The 21,809-nt window shown below is 45.2% G+C and overlaps 1 protein-coding gene across 2 annotated transcripts in view; it reads right to left on the bottom strand.

Moving 5' to 3' along the window:
- The window catches only part of RAPGEFL1 (Rap guanine nucleotide exchange factor like 1), a 68,192-nt gene that overhangs the window by 39,823 nt on the left and 6,560 nt on the right, over positions 1-21,809 (bottom strand). The window contains exon 2 of one of the 2 annotated variants that reach the window (XM_077917290.1): positions 21,034-21,111. Coding sequence is in view for 1 of the 2 variants with exons in the window: in XM_028703429.2 (XP_028559262.2) it covers positions 7,917-8,334 (418 nt within the window). In the remaining variant the exon portion in view is untranslated. Of the gene's footprint in view, positions 1-7,916; positions 9,334-21,033; positions 21,112-21,809 lie in introns of those variants that run through there. The other variant, XM_028703429.2, reaches the window with a different exon arrangement.

Raw genomic sequence — 21,809 nt, 5'->3', positions numbered from 1 at the left:
GGCAGGCCTGTGCAAACATTTCAGCCAGCCCTCAGAAGCCTACAGGCCTTGCCTTTCTTTTTGAGAGGGAGAGAGAAAGGGCATATAATTATATCCTAAGGGGCACAACATAAAAGGAGGTTGTGTCTCCAGTGGTTGGAGTGGGAAGCTGGGAGCAGGGACGACTGGAGTCTAATAAATTAACAACAAGAGGTCTTGGAGCCAAGAGTTCTGGGTTGCACTCCACACCCTCTTCCAGAGGAGGAGAAGGGGTGCCCACAGCAATGGGTGGGGGAGGAAGGGAAGAAAGGGGAGAATATCTGTGGTGGCGGGGGGGGGTGGGGAGGATGCAATTAGGCTTCTGAAAGGAGCCCTTCTGGGGCACAATCCTCTCTGAAAGCCACCCACCATGACCTGGAAGCCCCCACTTCCTCCTAATCCAAAATGCATAGGAGGAGCAGACTGTGGTTAGCCAGCAAAGACTGGAAAAGAACTCTGCACAGGCTCAGAGAAATTTAGCTCCCCCCATTGCAATTATGATCACTGCTGCCGGGTGTATCAATTTCTCCCTTGTTCACCACGCCATTTTTTCTCTGAACATGTGCTGAACTTTTTTGGTCAGAACTTGCTGATTTGCAGGAATATCAAACAGTACAGACTCCTGTCCATAGGAGTCTACCGTTTTAGGGTGAATTTATGCATTTTGTACTCTGCCTTGCAGGTGCTTTAAAACTCAGAATGGAAACCTCAATTCCTTTCATCCAGCTATTCATAGGAGCCAAGTTTACTGGAAGTCTATTTTCATCTCCCAGCAGTTCCAGTTAAAGGGCCCTGGTTAGGACTGGGAAAGAAATTCTGCCCATTGGCTTGCAAAACTGGGTTTCGGATAGGCTACCAGCAGTTCCACTGCAGGTCTAGACAACCCACTGGTCTGAATCAATGTATAAAGTTGCTTTTTATACCCACAATTACCACAATTTGAGAGCCCTGGGCTAGGGTGGAGGGTTTGCGCTGTCTTCCACAGTATTCAGCCCTGAAGATCAATGCTCTAGTTAATTAACAGCCTCCCCACAAGGCAAAAAAAAGCTGTCTTCCCACCCTCCTTTCCATCACACAGTATTGCAGAATCTCAGATTTTGTTGTAATTATTGCTATTTTTAAAAGCAAGTTTCTAGCTCTCATTGTGGCTGAGCAAATGTTTTAAAAACAAGCTCTATCCCTTGAATGCTCAGAGAGACATCTTCAAATAATTCTGCCTCTTTTTGTGGAACTCTAATCCCTGGCTTTCCTTACACGCACAATCAATCGAGGGGCATCCATGTGTTAGTTTTGAAAAGAGGTGGATATATGCATAGTAAACCAAAGAGTCCTCTCAGCCCCCAAGCTTCAGTCCTCTTTAATTTCTACCTGTCTCCACCAAGGCAGGAGGTGGAATGTAGCCAGCAAAACACACACACACTTTTATTGCTAGCTTAGGGGCTGCTGTTTGAATTTGAGGGGAACTGACACTGCTTTAAAAACCAATGCTGCCTGCCCACTCTCAAGCTGTGAATGTGTCATGTCAAGGTCAGGCTGGGGCTGCAAACAACCCAGGAGAGAGCAGTGTCTAAGGCCGAGCTGCGTCTACAGCTCAGGGCAGTTGCTGGATCAACCTGAGCAATAAAAGGCACCATTACTGGTGTTGGAAGCCAGAGTAGAGGTTTTAGCTCACAGGACAATCCCAGGTCTGGGTGGAAGAGGAACGAGGCAAGTGGCAGAAAGGAGCGAGAATAAGCAAAAGAAGGCCAGAAAGGGGAAGGTCATCGTCACCTGCTAAGCATTTCTCTTCTGTATATTGCACAGACATACACATTTTGAATTTGTCAATGGCAGCATCAAGACAGGCATGTGTGAAGGAGCCAGCACGGATTAACGGCCAGAGAGAGAATTTTCATAGCATTCAAGACAAACTGAAACGAAATACTTTTCGAGGGATGCACTTCACACATTCAGCTGAGTCACTGGGTACTGTGGAACTGCATGGTGGCTGGGTGTGTTTGCAGTACAAATCCGCCCCAGCACTCCCGTCCTTAAACTGAGGTAGCTTTTGCTTAGCTAACATCAATGTGCCATGAAGCAATGCATCTTTACTAGACTTTTGATGACTGGTGGCCACCAGAAAGCAAAAAGAGTGTATGAGCTGAGAACAGTGTTCCTCCTTTTTTTCCTTTTTTTCTTTTTTTTCTTTTTTGGCTAGAAAGAAAGCATTTGGGTGCTGGTCTATATAGTCAGAGCAGAAAGCAGAAGCCTGGATTTTTGCAGGTGGTTGGGTAGGATATAGTGGCGCTCCCTTGCTCTAGCATTCAACTTCTCTCTAGTAACCTCACAAGGAAACTCCCCATGTAAAAGCTCTCCTGAAATTGCCCACATCTCTGATACAAGTTGGGAACAGGAAACTATTTCCATATCGTTCCACTCCACCTGATGTGCCTAATTCCACCCAGAAGATAATGCAATATGATCAAAGTCTGCAGCAGCAATTATTCCATATGTAGGAGGAGTCTGAAGTACACAATACAGCTCTCGCTTTCACTTCCTGAGCGTGTCCTTTTTGTTTTAACCTTTGTACCATCAAGATTCCTGCAGTCCTCTGCTTAAAATACCACATAAGTCAAGAAAGAAATAATATACATCTTCCAAAGCTCTCCAGTGAGCACTGGGAAGGGACATAAGCCAAGCGCTGCTGCAACCTAAAAAAATAATAATCCACCAACAGGTAGAAAATGAACACCTGAAAGGGGCCTCTGTTTAATGAGCATCCTTTCCCAGACAGAGCATAGGCCGTTTCTGCCTTTTCCTTCTCATACTAGCTAACCTTAGCATTGGAGTGGTGTTAAAGATTAACAGAGAGGTTCAGGGACTTGGGGCCTGTGATATCTGTGTTATATACGACACAAGACTTGAAACCAAAGTCCACTCCAAGTCATCTGGCTTGATACAGTTTGTGCCCACCTGATCTTTTATTGTGCCCAAACAGTAACTGAAGGAAGTATGCATGTAGCCACGCACTCCAGGCAACTTTGATTTCCTCTGCCCCAACGGTCCATTTAAACCGCTGCCGACTGCAAATTTCCGCTTAAGATATGAAATATTCACCACCCAGAGGCCAATCTCTAGGATATCTCAAGCTTGTCTGGAAATTTTGTTTTTTATATATAATATTTTTTATTAAGTTTTCAATTGTACCTTTCAAAATAAATATTTTACAAACTTTAAAATATCGAATGACTTCCCTTCTTATCCTTCCATGTTTCATTTTACATGTCATACATTCCTGCACATTTTACTATAACCATTCAAATCAGTTTTCCACTTTTACATCAATCAAATATTATTTACGCCATTGAATTTATCTTAACACTGCCAGCGTTTTCAGCTGTATACAGTAATTTTCCATATATTCAATAAATGCTTTCCACTCTTCTTTAAATATATGTTCTTCTTGCTCTCTTATTCTATGTGTTAAATCTGCAAGTTCCGCAGATTCTGTCAATTTAAGTTGCCAGTCCTCTTTAGTTGGGACCTCGCTCACTTTCAATTTTGAGGCTAACAAAACACAGGCCGCAGTTGTTGCATACATAAATAACTTTTTCTGACACCTAGCAATTTCTGTCTAGGTTATTCCCAATAAAAATGACTCTTGGCGGGATGGGGGGAGTAATTTTAAGCATTTTTTTCTAATTCATTATAGATCATTTCCCAATACAGTGGTACCTTGGTTCTCAAACGCCTTGGTTCTCAAATGCAGAAAACCCGCAAGTAAATGTACCGGTTTTTGAAAGGTGAACGTCCGATGCGGCTGTTGGCTATTGTTTCTGGGGCGCCTGCACCAATCAGAAGCTGCGCTTTGGTTTTCGAACATTTTGGAAATCAAACTGACTTCCAGAATGAATTAAGTTTGGCTCTTTTGTTTTTGTTATTTATTTTGCATTTTTGTTTTTGAGGCTTTTTTTGGTTAATTTGTTTTTGTGACTGTGTGGAACCCAGTTCAGCTACTGATTGATCGATTGTGTGACTGCAGAAATAGATAAAAGCTCCCCATCCAAACAATGACTATCATCAGTGCAGGTAAGAATTTTTTTTTTTAATCATCTACAATACTGTCTTATTTATTTTATAGCACAGTACATTGATTATTGCTTTCATTTTATGGATCAATGGTCTCGTTAGATAGTAAAATTCATGTTAAATTGCTATTTTAGTGGGGTTACTTTTCAAAGTCTGGAACGAATTAATTCATTCTGCATTACTTTCTATGGGAAAGCTTGCCTTGGTTTTGGAATGCTTTAGTTTTGGAACGGACTTCCGGAACAGATTAAGTTTGAGAACCAAGGTACCACTGTATACTTTTACCTTTTTACATTTCCACCCTTACCTGGAAATTTTGTGCCTTCTGACCTGGAAGCTCTTCCTTCTAGTCTCAGATGTTAGTCAATCACACAACCCAAAAGCACTTTGCACATGTCCAGAAAGAATTTGCATATTTATTCATTTCTTGCCTGCAACAACTGTTCTGAGCTTAAGTAACTAGGCATGAAAAATCCAGCCAGAAAAAATATCTCACTGCTAAAATTAATACACTCCTGATTTTTAAAAAACAGTGAGTAGAAAGTCTGGCTCTCCTCAACAAAAAAAGGAGAATTATTCCCAGTATCCTGGAGGATACTTTCATTAGGGAGCTGGTGTAGTGTGCTATAGTCCAACTACTTCTGTTTACCAAAGGCAGTCCTTATTTCCTACTGCCTTGGAGACACTTCTAAGGGCCTTTAAGCTAAGTATGCTAAAAGCATGAAGTGGGAGATTGAGGCCTCTCATCTCCCAAGTCCTGTGCATGTGCCAGAGACTTTGGGGCAAAGGGACCACAAGTAGCAAACACAAATAATGGCTGGATACCAAGAATGCATACTCTTCAGCTGAATGTCAAAATTGTTACACAACACAACACACACACACACACACACGAACATGCACTGACAATACTTAACTTTTTGTTACCTTACAGACAAGTAAGGAAGATGGTAGCATTTTAATGCATGGCTCATGTACAGACCATATATATATATATATATATATATATATATATATATATATATACCTGTACCCGTGAAAATCTACGAAAGCATATATATATATATATATATATATATATATATATATATATATATGAGCTTTGCACAGAAAGAACACATAATTTTTTTTTTAACTATTTCTCTTTAATTTTCAACACCAGAGTTTCACATCAGTGAATATAATTCTAGGTTTGATTTTCCAAACACTGAAGATAAACCCTACACACACAGATAGCTATTTCTTTTTTAATGCATTCTCATCAAAATTTGTGGTGTGTATCTGGCAATGGCTTGACGTGAACAAACAAATGTACGGGCGCCCAAAGTAAAAAATGTGGGGGCTTTACTCCTCCTTCAATCCGACTGCTGCCACACTACCTAGACTTAAGCCATGGTTTAGCACAGCATTCCACCAGTCTGGGAAGACAAACCATGAACCCATGTTCACACTTAATGCTAAACCAAACCACGGCTTAGCTCTGCATAGTGCAGCAGAAATAAGGCTGAGGAAGAAGCAAAGTGGCCATGATTTTTCTCTGAGTACCCACATGCTTGCTTGTTCACAGTTAGCCATGGTTTGCCTTAGCATTACGTGCAAACTGTGCCAATGTCCCAATGCCACTTCAAATCTATCTCTCCAATATTCATCACCTGAGGGCTGCAGCATCCAGCAATGACTACAGTCCATGTGTGGATGAACCATCATGGATCTAATGCAATGGAAAGAACTTGGCTATTACTTTGCATCACCTCAAACGCAATGCTTTGCAATGGAGCCAGTTCACACGTTCAGCTGCCAGTGGTGATGTACATGCAAGTGTGAACACGCCTGAGTTCAAATGCCTGCTCAGAAATTGACTCCTTCTCTCAACCTTGTTTCTTCATGTGCAAAACAAGGATAAAACAGCCTTGCAACTCAGATCATAAAGATTACAAGTCCACATTTCAAATTAGTTCTATTATTAGTCATCAGTGGTCTGAAAGGGGGGGGGAGGCTTCTCTCTCTCATCTCTACAAACACATTCTTTTCTGATCACTTAGAATTGTTTCTTACTCACCACAGGTGACTTGTCAAGCAGTTATTTACAAGCCTGCAGTAAAAGTCAACCTCTCTCACGAGGCAGGACAGATGTGAGAATAATCGCTGTACTGTAATACATTTTGTACTTAAAAAAACACAAAAACCTAATTACAGAGAAATTAATCATTACAAAATATTTAGAAGTTATATAGCACTTTTTGCCAAAGGGTTCAAAACCCTACATACTGTCTCCTCATTCACTAACCTTACAACAACACAGCAAAGGAGACCAGAGATTATTGTCCCTATTCCCATAGAAGTGGGGGCTGAAGCTAAGAGTTGCTTGATGCGAGTCAATGATTCCAGGATCGAACAGACCTGGCACTTTCTAGCTGCGAGCTCAGCCTCTTAAAACTCCACTAGCTCCAGTACTAAGCTCTGGAGAAGCCACCCACCTTCTTTACCCATTCCTAGATGTCTTTTCTCTTTGACCCCAGACCTTCTCCCCAAAACCCCTACCATAAAACTAGCTGTGAGCCATCCAAAGTGGCTGGGGAAACCCAGCCAGATGGACAGGGTATAAATAATAAAGTTGTTGTTGTTGTTGTTATAACTTTCACTGGAAACTTCACCTTGTGGCAGAAGCTCTTTTGCATCCACTTTCACCTTTAAGCCCCCCCCCCCCAAGTTTGATCTTGCCACATGTCTCCACTGAACTCCTCTGGCAACCCCAGGAGCAGGCAACCCTTCAACATCATAACCCCAGTCACAAGTACCCCTTACACCAGGGATCTGGAGCCCTTTAGGGAATGTTGAACTCCTCCTCCCATCAGCCCCAGCTGGCACGGTCCATGGTCAGGGATGATGGGAGTTGTGGTCCATCAGCATGTTGAGGGCCACAGGCTCTCCACCTCTGCCCCAACGCAAATGCTCCATCGGCAGAATTCCTGCCAGCAGAGAGTGCACTCAGCACTCTGTCTGCTCTTCCTATGTTTGCCATCATCCCTTAGACAGGTGCAATCACCAGACTGAAGGAGAGGGAAGCCCCCCCCCTTAACTTTGTTACTGCCCTCCCCGCTCCTTCACTGCCCCACCCCCCATAAAAATTCTTCCTCCATACTGGGCCTATTTCTCCAGATCAAAGATCCCAAAAGGAGATGATACCAGCTGATTATGATGGAAAGGTGAGAGAGTCTGATCATTCCGAGACCATATCTTGCTACCTGATTCTGTTCCCTAAAAATGAGGCCCTGCAGACCCTCTCAAACACAGGGTACCATGTTTGCTTGGAAATCGCACCTGGAAGCTGGGTGCTTAGTTTGGATTCTGGAGAAGCGGGAGGGAGACAGGATTCAGTTACTGAGGAAAGGGCACTTTGCACATGCTCAGAGACACACTTCAGTATTATGCCACATGTTCTGGGACTGATTCACAATATCATAGAATTTTAGAGTTGGAAGGGACTCTGAGGATCATCTAGTCCAACCCCCTGCAATGCAGGAATATGCAGCAGTCCCAATACAGGGATCAAACCTACAACCTTGGCGTTATCAGCACCATGCTCTAACCAACTGAGCTATGCAGGCCAGATAAACTGGTTCCAACTTCCAGGGCCCAAGTAAAGGCATGTCCATCTGCCCCTACCCTTGCCAGTCCCTACATCGACCTGTATTCTGTGCAAAAATGTCAGCTACTGATGCTGCCTTTCCCTTTGGCACTATCAGCCCCTGATATTAGAGCTGTGAATTTTCCTTTCCTTAGCTTGGCACCTCCCACTCTCATTCCAGGGTCCCAGACTCGTCCCCTACCTGCACCGCAGCCATGCCCATGGGGGGCTGTCGGGTCGCCTCCCAGCCTCTCCAGAAGTCTCCCCAGCAGTCGATCGGGGCTCTCGGGTTCTGCCAGCGGCGCCCAGCAGCAGGTGGGTACAGACTCTGGGCTGAGCTGGGTTTCGCCTCCTCCGCCACCGCCTGGGGACAGTTCCTCGGAGGAGAAGGAAGTTGGGGAGCGCAGAGAGGAATCGGGGGGCCGCAGCTCCAGCCATCGCCCATCGCCAGCAGTGTCCGTGCCTCCTTCGGGGGGCTCCTCGGGGGGCTCCTTGAGGAATCCGGGCAGCAGGATCTTGGAGACGCTTTGCCTGCGAGGCAGCTGCCCACCAGCCCCGGGGCCAGCCCGGGCAGCCAAGTGAGACCCCTGCTTCTTCAGAAATTTCTCCAAAGGCTTCATCCCGCCGACGGCAGTGGGGGCACCCAGGGGCTCAGCTGGGCCCCAGGACGAGGGGTGATCCAATGTGCCCTTTTCAGCTTAGGCCAAAATTGGGGATCAGGGGCGGCGCACTCTGCGTGCCTGCGGCGGGGGTGGAGAGACGTGCGATCAGAGAGTCATGGCTATGCCAGATGTTGGAGGCGGGCGAAGATCTGGCCAAGAAGGTGGCAGGGAGCTGCCTCTTTGGAGAAGGGAAGCGTGCCCGGCGTTGGGGGGGTGGGGAGCGTGGGCGCTGCTCTGGCCAACCTTACCGAGCGTGGAAAGGCTTTAGGGGGCGGGGTGCGCGGGGTCCTGCTCGACTCTCCCTGCAGGGGGAGTGACCAGAGGCGCCTCCGGTGGCTTCGCGTCCTGACGCCCTCCTGAAGTGGTAGGCGGTGAGAGGCAGACAGGTGGATTGCCGTCTAGTTCAGTCTTCTCTTCGGCTGCGCCAGAAACGTGGCGAGCGTAAATCCCCTTTGGAGCGGGGGTGGGGGAGAGATTCTTCCCTCTCCACCTCTGCGCCCAGCAAAGCGAGGCGCGTGCCCTCGGCCCCCGCAGGGCTTTCCCGAAGCCGACGAAGCGTCCCGGCTTGCTTGCAATCTGAATCTCTCCTGTTCCTCCGCCAGCCCGCAGCCTCTGCCTCGTCTCCTTCGCCTTTGCCACTCCGTGCGCCCTGCGCGCGCGCGCCCTATTCGCCAGGCTGCTGCTGCCGCTGCAAGCGGGATCCTCCTTTATGGATGCTCATGACAGCGGGGGAGGCAGCTACTGGCAGCAGGAGCGGGGGCTGAAGCCTGCCTGCCTGCCGGGGAGTTTGCATGGGGGAGGCTCTCTGCTTGACCGCCCCCGCCCCCTCCTGCAGGAAGCCCCCTCCTCCTTCTTCGTGCCTCCTGGCCTGGAAAGAAGCAGGCGGAGTCGCCAGTCGGCAGGCTTCTCTCGCAAAGCAGCAGCCAGCCAGTCTCTTTCCCTCGCCGCCTCTCCTCCGGAGGGGAGCAAGCCCAGCCCCGCCCCGCCTCCTCCGGCCCCTCCCCCGCCTTTGCACCGGTTCCTCGCCCACCCGCTAATTTTGCCTGCACTTGTTACGCGGGGGCAAGGAAGCCAAAAATCCACACCTTAATCTTGGACTATAACTGGCGGGGGGGGGGGGGGGACCCAACTAAAAACAACAAGCGTGATGGTGAGAAATCAGGCGGGTTGGGCAATGTTGCAAAATTAATCGGGGCTTTATTTGCATCTTGATGCAAAACATTGCCCTCAGCTTGCTTGGAGTGAAAGTCAGATGATTCATTTTGGGTCGTTGACGCCGGCTGAATTGTTAAAGATTTATATTCTATTGCACACTCAATTTCATATTACTTCTTAGTGTGTGTGTGTGTTTAATGGGTTCAAGTGGAAACTGCACGCACAGACACCAACAAAGTATAAACTTTTGAATTCCGGGATGCTTTTTAAAGGGTGGGAGAGGGAAATCTTATATCTTCAAGAAAACTTCAGGCACTTCTTGCCGACCATAATGGCTCATGGCACAAGAAATGTATGTAGTCTTTAAGGCAGGCATAGGCAAACTCTGGTCCTCTAGATGTTTGGGACTACAATACCCATCATCCCTAGCTAACAGGACCAGTGGTCATGGATGATGGGAATTGTAGTCTGAAACATCTGGAGGGCCGGAGTTTGCCTATGCCTGCTTTAAGGGCTCACAAGTCTCTTGGTTATTTCTGATACATTCAGACTCTTTTCTTTGCCCTGGTGGATAAATATTGGTTACACTAAATAATTTCACAGCAGTGGTTTCTTCTTCTTTTTTAAAGAGTTCTAAATCACCTTTATTCAACAGTGTGTGTGACCCTGAATGTCCGCCTTTTTCCTACTTGGGTATATACGCATCTGAATGTCACTACAGCTGGCATCCCCCATTACTACACACACACACACACCCTATTCAATTTATTTATGTCTATATTTATAGGGCTCCTTTCTGAATACGTAAGAGAAAGGGCACCCTTCAGGGAGGAAGGGCAAGAGATAAATTGAATTCATCAATACACAAATGAATACACATATGAAGCTCAGCTGCCTTATAGGAAGGAATACGGGAAGGTGCCATGCAATCCCACCACTGGTCCACCTAGCTCTCTGATGTCTACACTGGCTGGCAGTGGCTCTCCAAGGTTTCAGGCAGTAGCTCTACCCTGGAGATGCTGGGGATTGAACCTTTTGCATGCAAAGCAGATGCTCTAGCACTGAGCTACGTGCCCTTTCTCATTGGTCTATCTATTCTAGCCCAGTGTTGTCTACTCTCTGGCACTGACATCATCTCTCCATGGTGTCAGGCACCATGTGCAGATCTTGTACAGCCCTGCTGCCAGCAGCAATCCTTTTAGTGAAAGATGCTGAGAACTGAACCAGAGATAATGTGTGCACAAAATGTGTGATCTGCCACTGCATAATATCTAAACAGGTGGACTCAACAAGGAGCCCTCCTTTCCTTTAAAAAATGCTTAGCATGGACTGGTGCTCCCACCAAATGTCAACACTGGACTCCTGAGTTTGTTTGTTAATAGATGTTATCTTGTATGGGTTTTTGGGGCGGAATACATCTAAAGTACGTAATTTGCTTTCAAATGCTTAGCATGCAGTACAAGTTAAGTTATATTGTCACAAAGCAAAAAGAAAACCACATGAATAATAAGCTCCACATATAAAATAATAACAATGCTGTTGAATTCTGTTCTAATCTGTTAAAGTGGTTCTGGTGTCTTTTTTTAAAGGTTTTAATTGGTAATAATTGCAGGTTGCTTTACGGAAGGTTTTCTCCACCCCCGATTTGAATGTTACAATTTTAACTGCATATTATTTTTGAAATAATGTAAGGACCCTGCGGGACCAAAAGGTAGGATATTATTTATTTATTGTATGTTATTTCAGTTCTAGACTGCCCTTCTCCCTGTGGGAGCCGAGGGCAGTGAACAACGGAGGAAATGCAAGCTGTACAATAACTACAACATAGAAAAACGCACCTCTAAAACCAAAACGTATGCAAAAAAAAAGAACACCAGCTGCTGAAATGCCAATCAATATTCATGCTTCAAAAGCCCAAGCAAACAGATATGTCTTCTTCAAATGGCACCTGAAGGCCATCAGTGTTGGGCATGGATGCACTCCTGGGGAGGGAGTGCCATGAAAAGCCCACTATGAGTTGCTGCCCCACGGGCCATACTCAATCAGCACCATCCCACAGATCTCAAAACACAGGCCAGTAGATATTAGATGGAGGTGTTCCTTTAAGTACTGGGGCCCTGAGCTGCTCAGGCCTTTGTACAACAGGACCAGAACCATGAATTGGGCCTGGAGCTCACAGGCAACCAGTGCAGTGTTTTCAGGATTGCTGACATGCTTCATCCTGCTGCTCTGCTTAACAGACCCATTCTGCATCAGCTGCAGCTTCCGTACAGTCTTCAAGGGAAGCCCCATATAAAATATATTACAGTTACTAGAGCATGGACTACCATAGCTAAGCTATCCCAGTCCACGAATGGCCATAGCTGATGAACCAGCCAGAGCTCATCATAGGACTCCAGTGAAGCCACCTGGGCCTCAGGTGAGCTTTAGATCACTCCTGAGCTACACACCTGCTCCTTCAGGGGAAGTACAACCCCATCCAGAACAGGTTGTCTCTCTAAATTCCTGAGCATGAGAAAGGCCTCACCACAGCACCATCGTCTTATCAGGAGTCTGCCTCAATCCGTCACTGGAAACACAGGCAGGCTTTCCTGATGCAGAGGGAACAGAGTAAAAAAGCTGAATTTCATCCACATGCTGATGACACTGCGCTCCAAAACCCTGGATGGCAGCTCCCAACAGCTTCCTCTTAAATGGAATAAATACGATGGTTATACACGTACATGCACAAACACCAGTGAACAGAGCACGAAAGTTGCGTAATTATTCCTCAAAGCCTGATGGAAGGCCTATGTTTTCAGCAGTCTTCTAAAGCTTAGGATGGTGTTGCACAGAGGGCTTTGCAAGGCAGAACAGTCCACAACTGTGGGACCACCACCAAAGGAGGGGCACCACTTCAGAAAGGCACAGTGGAGTGGGGCTTTTTTGGAGAGGAGATACTCGTCAAAGTCTAAAGGGTTTCACCAAGATATATTCAAATTTAAATTGCAAAAAAAGTATGTTTGCGTGTGTGTAGTATGAGTATTTATTTTCCTTTACACCTTAACGCTTGTGAGGTTACCTTCACAAATGAAACTGGCAAGAGATCTGTGCCTTTGGCATCCATACCCAATTCACCTGCTGCTTCCTAGGGATGGGTCGGTCCTGTCCCCTGCGCCCCACCGCCATGGCTGAATAACAGCTTCCAGAAGGGTTGCTGTGACTCTGTGGCAGCAAAAGGCAACAAAGAGTATTTTCACATGCATTAAAGTGTCTATGAGAGTTTATGCCTTAATAAATGTATTAAAGGTGCCACAAGACTCTTTGTTGTTTTTATTGCTAATACTGTTAGTTAAAGGTAAAGGGATCCCTGACCATTAGGTCCAGTCGTGACCGACTCTGGGGTTGCGGCGCTCATCTCGCTTTATTGGCCGAGGGAGCCAGCGTACAGCTTCTGGGTCATGTGGCCAGCATGACCAAGCCACTTCTGGCGAACCAGAGCAGTGCACGGAAACGCCGTTAACCTTCCCACTGGAGCGGTACCTATTTATCTACTTGCACTTTAACGTGCTTTCGAACTGCTAGGTTGGCAGGAGCAGGGACCGAGCAACGGGGGCTCACCCCGTCACGGGGATTCGAACCACCAACCTTCTGTTCGGCAAGTCCTAGGCTCTGTGGTTTAACCCACAGCGCCACCCGCGTCCCATACTGTTACTGATACTGTTTTATCCAATATAGTTTGATTTTTAACTGGATATTTTCTGTGCCTGTTTTCAACATACCTGACTACTCAGGGGCAAGATGAATAAATGCTATTTGGGGGGGGGGACTGTTCAGTGACATAGATACATCTTAAGATGTTCAAACTAGTATTTCAATTGGAGGCATAATACCTGACATTTTTATCTGCCCTACTTAGGGCAGCCTTGATAAAGGCCTGCTTATCATTATTCTATTAAAACATTTTAATTAGAACATGTTCCCTTCTGGAAAGTGTTTGTGCCCTCATATAGCAGGAGCCACAGAGGAATCTGCACATCAAATTTGTTAAATTGGTTTTAACACATTTAACAAATATGTGAATAATGCTGCATTCCTAACCCTTCTTACCTATGAGGAAGCACTATTGAATTCAATTACTTCGGAATTGCTGCCAGCCAGTGTGGAAAATACTGAACTAGGTGAACCAGTAGGTCCAACTCAGTACTGTATAAATCAGCTTTCTGAGTTCCTTTTTACTGCATTTTCCTTCCAAAAGCTCGTAGCAAGAGCAGTTGCTTACACAGAGCCAGGGCCTCAGAGGTTAGGAGAGTACAAATTTTGCACTACGCTCAGAAAAATGGTCCTGAGGTCGTGACCTGGTTGTGGGTCATGAGCCACTAGCAGACAAACAACAGCCAAGGGTACAGTGAGTTCTCTACTGTTTGCCTTTGTTATGAAGCAATACTTAAATGGCCACAGACATCACCATGGACCAGTCTGAGAAGCCTGGAGCTATTTCTTTGCATTAAGCTGCTCACACGGGTTAGGTTCCCAAAGAAAAAGAAAGGAAAAGAAGAGGTGTGGGGATTGGGAGAAATCAAACATTAGAAGCTGGTGATCTCTGAGGAGTAGGTCCTTCCTTCCTTGCAATATAAAAGTGCACTCAGTTAAAAGGAGTGGCAGCAAAATAACCAGCCAGATGAACCTGAGGAACTGCCTGCAACAGGATGTGGGGGAAACCATGAATGCATTGTGGTTTAAAGAGAGATAGGGCATCCCTAATGGTGATAAGAACTACAGTATTCTAAGATGGCAGACTGAGGGCAGCCAAATGTCTGGAATGCATCCTGGAAAGCAACAAAAGTGGGCCCCAAAATGAACAGGAATGTGTGCCCCCCCATGTCCTTTTTATTATGCGATCATTATTATTTGCACTCATGATGGTGTTCTGGGGTGCTTGTCGTGCTGTAATGCAAGAGTCCCCCCCCCCCCCGGGGCAATAATGTGGTAAGATTGGGGATAGCATCGTGGACCAACTAATAAAGCAGTATGATGTGGAGTCGGTCCAGTATAAATCCACCACTAATGTACTATTGCTGTGTCAATGGCATGTTGCAGAACACACCTGCAAAAAAAACCAAAAAAAAAACCCTCCACCAATCTTGGGTTGGGCACTTTTGTGGTATATAAAAAGTTTGAGGATTTCAGCAGGAAGTTACAAGACACACACACTGACTGGAAACAAAGCAGTATGTCTGCCCAGGAACTTCTGGAGGCACAAACATTATTGGAAGCAGGACCACATATAACTGCCCCAGTGCCATCATGAGCACACACCATCAAGTTAGCTACTGAGCTGTTCAAGGTGCTGCTTCCAGGGTATAGCCCTATATAGCTTGGGACAAAGATACCTAAAAATAATAATTTAAAAATACCATCTCGTTCATTATATACCAAATCAAACACTGTACTCTGCAAGAGAGGGCCTCTTGCAGATACCAGGAGGTCTGTTCTGCACAAGGAATTGGGCATTCATTATGGACAGCCCACTGAACCTACACCAGACACTTTCACTCACGGAGACCTGGGGTGGCCCTGTCTAGGTTGCAGGCATCGCAATTGTGAAGCAACGCCCTCCGTCAGTGTGGTGCAATCCAACAATCAACCAAGATAATCAACCAAGATTAAGAATTAATAAGATGAAAACTAATAATGTTGATGAAAAACACACGATGGTTGGGCCAATGCACCAGAAATGCCATGAAATGTACACTCAGCCAGGAAAACCACCTCCAATCGTATAATGCATGTGTTCACACACACTTGTTCAGCACATTTACAAGTTGCAATTTTAGCCTTTCCCTTAAAACCTTTTAGATATATATACCTAAAAATACCGGTATACAGTGCTGCAATCCTCCTGCAAGTTATCCTTGCACAACCTTTGCTGAAATTATTTACTGCACGGTTGTGCAACACATAGCTCCTATGTATTCCAAAGTAGCTGTCCCAAGAGAACTTCTGGGTGGGTTGCATGTGTGGCCTCAGTGTAACGTGATCACAGTGTTCATTAATACAATAAAAGACCATTACTGTTTGCAATGTCAGCAACACCATGAGATGCTTTTCCCTTTTTGCTTCTGTAAGGCTAAATATTTTCCAAATGGCATCCATTAAAAAAAAGGAAACCTAAAATCTGAATCACACCAAAACTACAGACAGACAGAAACACACACAGACAGGGGATGGGGAAATGTACTTATCCACCCCTAAAATCCTTCCTGATTTTTGAACATGTTAACAAAGGACATGTTTTTACAACTTGCCCATACCTGCAAAGAGAACAGGGTGCACACGCCCAGTTTTGAAATTCATGATAAACCTTAGGTAGTCTGAAAAGCATCATGAATGGCACCTTCCTCAGTCTTACCCACAGGATACAACTAGAGTCAGGGTGCAATGCACACCTGAGTGTCATACCTTCTCCCCCACCACCCAACTAAGACATCTTTTACTGCAGTAGCATGTCCTAGCAGTGCCACAGTGTGGAAACTACTGTTTCAAAAGACCCTTCTGCAACCTGGTGCCATCCACAGCTTACAACAACACAACATCCATCTTCCCTGACCATTGGCTGTGCTGGCTCCAACCTCTATTGGCATTTGGAAGCCACCAGGTTGAGGAAGGTTGCTTGAGAGCATATATAGTCTTGGGCAAAGAACTTATCCATCCGCCTGCCTGTCCATCCATCCTGCCATCCAAGGCCCCTTTTCCAGCGTTCTGTCACACTCCAGCAAGCATGACCAAGAAACAGCATCCATGGTGGGTTTATGCAGCTAAATTGGCTATGGTCAATAGCCATAGGGAAGAATTTTACCACTCACATACATTCGTATAGAGGTTAACCTGGGAGGAATGCTGCAAGGAGTGCAAAACCTACACATCACAGGATAGCATCCGACTGCTGTATCCTGTAGCTTACAGAGAGGCACACCTCCCCACAAGAATACTTGCAAACATACAAGTCATCTTAAGCAGGGTTTTTTGAGCAGTAATGCGCGGGAACTGAGTTCCCTTACCTTTTTAAAATTAAATAATTAAATTCTTTTTGTCAGGAGGGGGCAGTTGGAAGAGCTATACACCCAATGCCTGAGCCAAAAAATCCACCTATATCTGTAATCAATAAAGTTGTGGCCATTTCGAATCCAGATCATTGTCTGCTTGATTTATTAATCACATCTTCCATTTAGCCACGGCCCGTCACTTCAACTGGGCCTGCAATAAACAAACAAACAAACTTCACGTTGAGTTCCCCCACCTTCTTCCAGAAAAAAGCACTGATTTTAACTCACACACTGTTCAACTTAAGGATGATTCTGCTAATCTGTATCTGCGGCCATCCAGATATATTTGGACTACAGCTCCCATCATTCCTCGCCCATTGGCCAGGGTAGCTGGGCCTGATGGGAGTTGGCGTCCAACAATGTCCAGAAGCCTAGGTGTTCCCTATCCCTGGTTGACGTCATCATCTCACCATTATTATTCTCATTACATTCAATAGTGAACTTGATGGCAGTGCCTGGTTCTTCAGATTGGATGGGCAAAATACCCCTAGTGTGTAGGTCACCAAAATTATCTTAATGTATAGTAGGCCTTGCCAGGTGCCCAGTGGTGCTGGTCCCCTAGCTGCTTGGTAGTCCTGCACCTAATCAGCCTACTTGTGAGTTTCCCCAAGTACAGGGGTCTGCAACCCGCGGCTCCGGAGCCGCATGTGGCTCTTTTACACCTTTGCCGCGGCTCCGGGGCGGATACTAGCGAGGGGAGGAGGCACATTGTGCGCCCCGACACTCCTCACTGTGGCGGGCGCTGTACTGGCTGTGACGTCGCATGGGGGCGGTGCGTGCGTTAGTCACACACTGTCCTGACGTCACCTTCCCACCCACTGTCAGATCGGAGGGCAGCGGTGCGCATGCTTTAAATGTCGCAATGGTTTTGTGGCTCCCAGGTTTTTTTTCCTTCGGAAACGGGTCCAAGTGGCTCTTTTTGTCTTAAAGGTTGCAGACCCCTGCCCAAGTACATGCAGGTGTGGAATAATTTAAATAAAAGAAAAGAAAAAAACTCTAAAGCACCCTTATGGAGACTGAGGATGCTCACCGTCTCATGGTAGACAGTAAAAAAAAAAAAAAGTTAAGAGCCTCAGTTTAAAAGGAAAACAAACAAAAGCAAAGTCAAGTGTGCCTGACTGAACCTCTAATAACCTACAGTATCTTGGAGGAGGCGGGTGGCATTAGGGTCTTTCCCTCTGATCCTAAATTAATTCCCCTCTGAACTCTTATGTTTGAAGAGGTCGGAGCCCTTAAGAGCTTACAGCTGCTGACCCTGATTCACCTTCCCTCCCATTCCAGGTGGTATAAGCTTTTAAGGGTCATTCCCCCACCCTTATCAGGAATTTATGGGTTAAGGTTTCCAGTTCACAGGGTAGGAGTTTGAGGTATGCTTTAGACATTGCATCCCCCTGCAACTCCCTGCATAAATTAACCACTGTCAGGGGAATTTAGAGCCACATGGGTTGGAGAGTCATCACTTTCTAGAGCATTATGTGCTGGTTTGCCCTAACAGCTCGCCCCACACAAGTATGATCTTACTGGTACTGTATTTCGGAGTCAGATTTATTGAGTACTACCTAGCCATCAGAGCTCCCAAAGCCATTCACAGAACACGGTTCAGACAAGAGAACTCAAATTCACAAACACTTAGCAGCAGCAATAGCAACCATAGTTTTCAGAAAGCCTCGCAGACTAAAAAAAAACCTCTTTAAGGGTTTCTTAATGGTCATAATGGAGTGTGCACAGCAAACATCTCAGTGAGGAAGCTCCACTTTGTGGGGCACCACTGTTGACAAAGCTCACTTTCTCATCTTTGGGATCCTTTCTGCTCTGACAAAGAGAAAAGATGTGCTTGAGCTGGATAATCCCTTCCATTTGCCAGCTCTCCTCCCCCTGTTACTGTTTCTCTGGCCGTTCCACGGCATCTCCCAACCAAGAGCAGGTTCAGGCAGCTCCTGTCCCTGCCTCAGCCTCCTTTGTTGGCTTCTGGGCTTTCCTCTCCTTCAAGGTGAACGGAGCCAAGCAGAACAGGTGGTTGCGTGCCCCCATGAGGCAAGGGCGTGGGGGAACCGGAATGTCAAGGTGGATGAGCAACAGGGCCAGCAAGCCCCAGCAAGAAGTGCAAGCGAGATGTGCCAGGGCAACCTAGTGGCAACAGCAGCTGTGCCAAGCAGAGGCAGAGCGGAGCAGAGAAGGTACTGGTGGGAAGAAAAAGTAGGGCCCACACAAGCCCCTAGGTGGAACAATGTGATGGGAGGCAAAATGCAGCAGGTGCTACTTCTGCACTGGATTCACTATGCCACCTTCAGCAATCCTTCCTCCCTCCATATATATCTATAGCACACATATTTATGGTGTAACTTCAGCTGAGAACTGCCCTTGGAGAACTGCAGTTCCCTGGAGTGATGCAATGACTGTTAGACATGTATATCAGTAGAGCAGAAACATGGCCAGGATATGTATCAGCACATATAGAGTAGATATGGCTTCGCTATAGCCCATCTGTAAAATAGGTATAATGGTAACTTAGCCAATGCTTAAGCTCAAGAATTAGGGAGAACCTCCCTGTTGTAAATTCTCCCTGTGCAGGAGCTATAGAACAGAGCAGGACCTTTTCTCCTGTGGCCCCAGTGTTCTTTATTATTGTTGGCAGAATCCCTGTTCAGCATACCTGTGTAGATTTGAAACACAGTGAAAGCACTACATAGAAGGCTAATCAAGGTCCGAGCATTTCACAGTTGTGTTATTTATGGTTTGTGATTACAGATTATTTTCAGTCTTTATAATGCTTGATTTTATCAGTTGATAGCCATCTTGAATTTACAGACACATAGTCAGCAGGTTTTTTTTGTTTAAATCGCGTAGCCAAGCTAGTGCGTTAGACTCAGACTAGAGAGAGAGAGATCCAGATTAAAAACCATACTCATCCATGGTTGTTGTGAGGATAAAACAGTGAGACTATCTATTACAATTGGGAGAAAATGAGAATACCAACTTTGGAAGAATTTATTATTGAAACATGGGGCACTGCATGTAAGGGCAAGTTGACTAATAGGGTAAGAGTTGGAGAAGGTTGACAACTTGATAGCCTTTTGGTGGAGACGTTGAATGTTTTTGGGTGTAATAATTTACAAGATAATGCAGACCTATATATATACTCCTGCGAACTTTATGACATCTGTATGGTCTATCTGACTATATAATGAAAGTGTAATGATTCTTTCTATACCCACTTATTTGTTTTATGTATATTCAAACTTGTTTACTTGTGTGTTTTTTTAATGTGGAAGTATATCTACCACCTCCAGAAACTTGGAGGGCTATAAATGTGGTAAGCACATTACTAAATATTTTTGACTGTTTACATCAAAAGGCACTGAGACCACCCAATTGCAAAAAAGAAAGAAAAAGGAATCTATTCAAAGCTTACAAAATACTAAGACAGAGGAAGGGGGCAGTTTCTGTTAGGCTGCTTACAGAACTCAGATTTCCATTTCTAACTTCTGATAAACCACAACTTCTAAGTGCTAAACTGCCCCAGGTCAAGGCTGGAAAGCCTCTGTATGTCATCAGAGTAAGGTAAGCCAATGGCAGCCATAAGAATTGTGAAAAACACCTTGGCTGGGATCTCTGACATCAGAATCAATTAGCCAATAAGAGAAAGGTAAAGAGTGCATCAAGAGGCAGAGATCCAAATGGTTTAGTGAGTGCATGTTCATCAACACTCAGTGCCTGTTGTATTGATAGCCCATTAGTAAATCAATAAATCACATAATGTATTGTTGGATGAGCATGAGGTAACGCTGCCTGAGCTGCCTGCAAGTCAAAGCTAGGTGGTACCTAAGACTGGTCAAATTATTTTGGCATCTGAGACAGAAAACCTCACAAACACCTTTCCCTCTCCCCAACAGTAAAAATACAACAATATTGTGAACAACTCACACTTTATGTGTTTGTTTGTTTTTTAAAATATACTCAGCTCTGCCTAATGGTAGAGCTGGGGCCTTTTGGCTTTGAAGATATGCTTACAAGTGTGTGTACACTGGACAGCGCCTGCTGAAACCTCAAGATCCAGATCAAATGGTTAAACGCCATTTCCAAAGATTGGAGCTGGGCCTTCAGTGTCCTGAAAAGCTCCTACCACTAGCAAGACCAGAATCAAATATGCAAAAAGAAGAGAAATTATGCAAATCTGCATATATTTTTTACAAGGTCCCATATTTCAGCTGAATTTTAATCTTTCAACACAAAGTTCAAACAGACCACTTGGAGGCAGGTAACTAGCACAAGTTGCTCCTGTTTAAAGCCTTAAAAACAAACCTGAAACTGCTGTGCTTTCATCTACCCTAATCAATACTATCAGAAAGAGTAAAAACAATGTTTTAAGCAAAATCAAGTACAAAAAAGTTGGAAGCCAACATCATTTTATACTCACCTAATTACTGCACAGCTATTTTTGGTGCTCCTCTCTTTTTTTGCCACCACAAGATCTGTAGAAATATCTTTTGTAAATCTGTTGAAAAAAGACAAAAGTGAAGTTTAAAAAAATAATTAAAGTTTTCTGGGGAGAAATTGTTTTGACACTTTTCATCACTTGTGTTTCTGCAATGTGTTTCTACGACATGCGGCTGGCCAACCACATTTCCCCCCCCCCCCATGTGCTGCAGCCATGGAAACTAAACGTCTGTTTCAGTTTTTAGCCAAAAGTGTTCCATACAAGCTGAACTAAATCAAAAGCCCTTGAACAGCAGAGCACACTCTGCAATGTTTTGTCAGATAAAAATACACTTCGAACAATGTATACTGCTAATGCTGCACAGACCGTACATATGTGCTTGATATTGTGTTCACATGAACGAGAGCAAACTCTTCTTAAGTATTCTGATTATGGGTAGGGTTGCCATATTTCAAAAAGTAAAAACCAGAACTAAAACACCAAGATCCAGGACAAAGCACCGCCTTTGGGAAATTCTCCCCGGAAGTCAATTCCACCCTTGAAATGCCAATAATGACCAGGAAAATCTAGACACATGGCAGCCCTAATTATGGGTTCTATGCATGGGTTCTATTTTCTCACAAATGGTGGATGAGGTGGCACTTCAGGTGGGGGCCTACATTACTGTTTCTCCATATCCAGCTGAGAGAGAGAGTATCCATTCATATATAAATGTCAAGGATAATTGTTCTATCCTAGTGTGAGGACTGGAGTCA

The sequence above is a fragment of the Podarcis muralis genome, chromosome 13 (genome assembly GCF_964188315.1).
Source record: "Podarcis muralis chromosome 13, rPodMur119.hap1.1, whole genome shotgun sequence".
NCBI classification, from domain to species: domain Eukaryota; kingdom Metazoa; phylum Chordata; class Lepidosauria; order Squamata; family Lacertidae; genus Podarcis; species Podarcis muralis.
The sequence above is the reverse complement of the archived record's forward strand: the minus strand, read 5'-3'. Positions and strand labels throughout refer to the sequence as shown.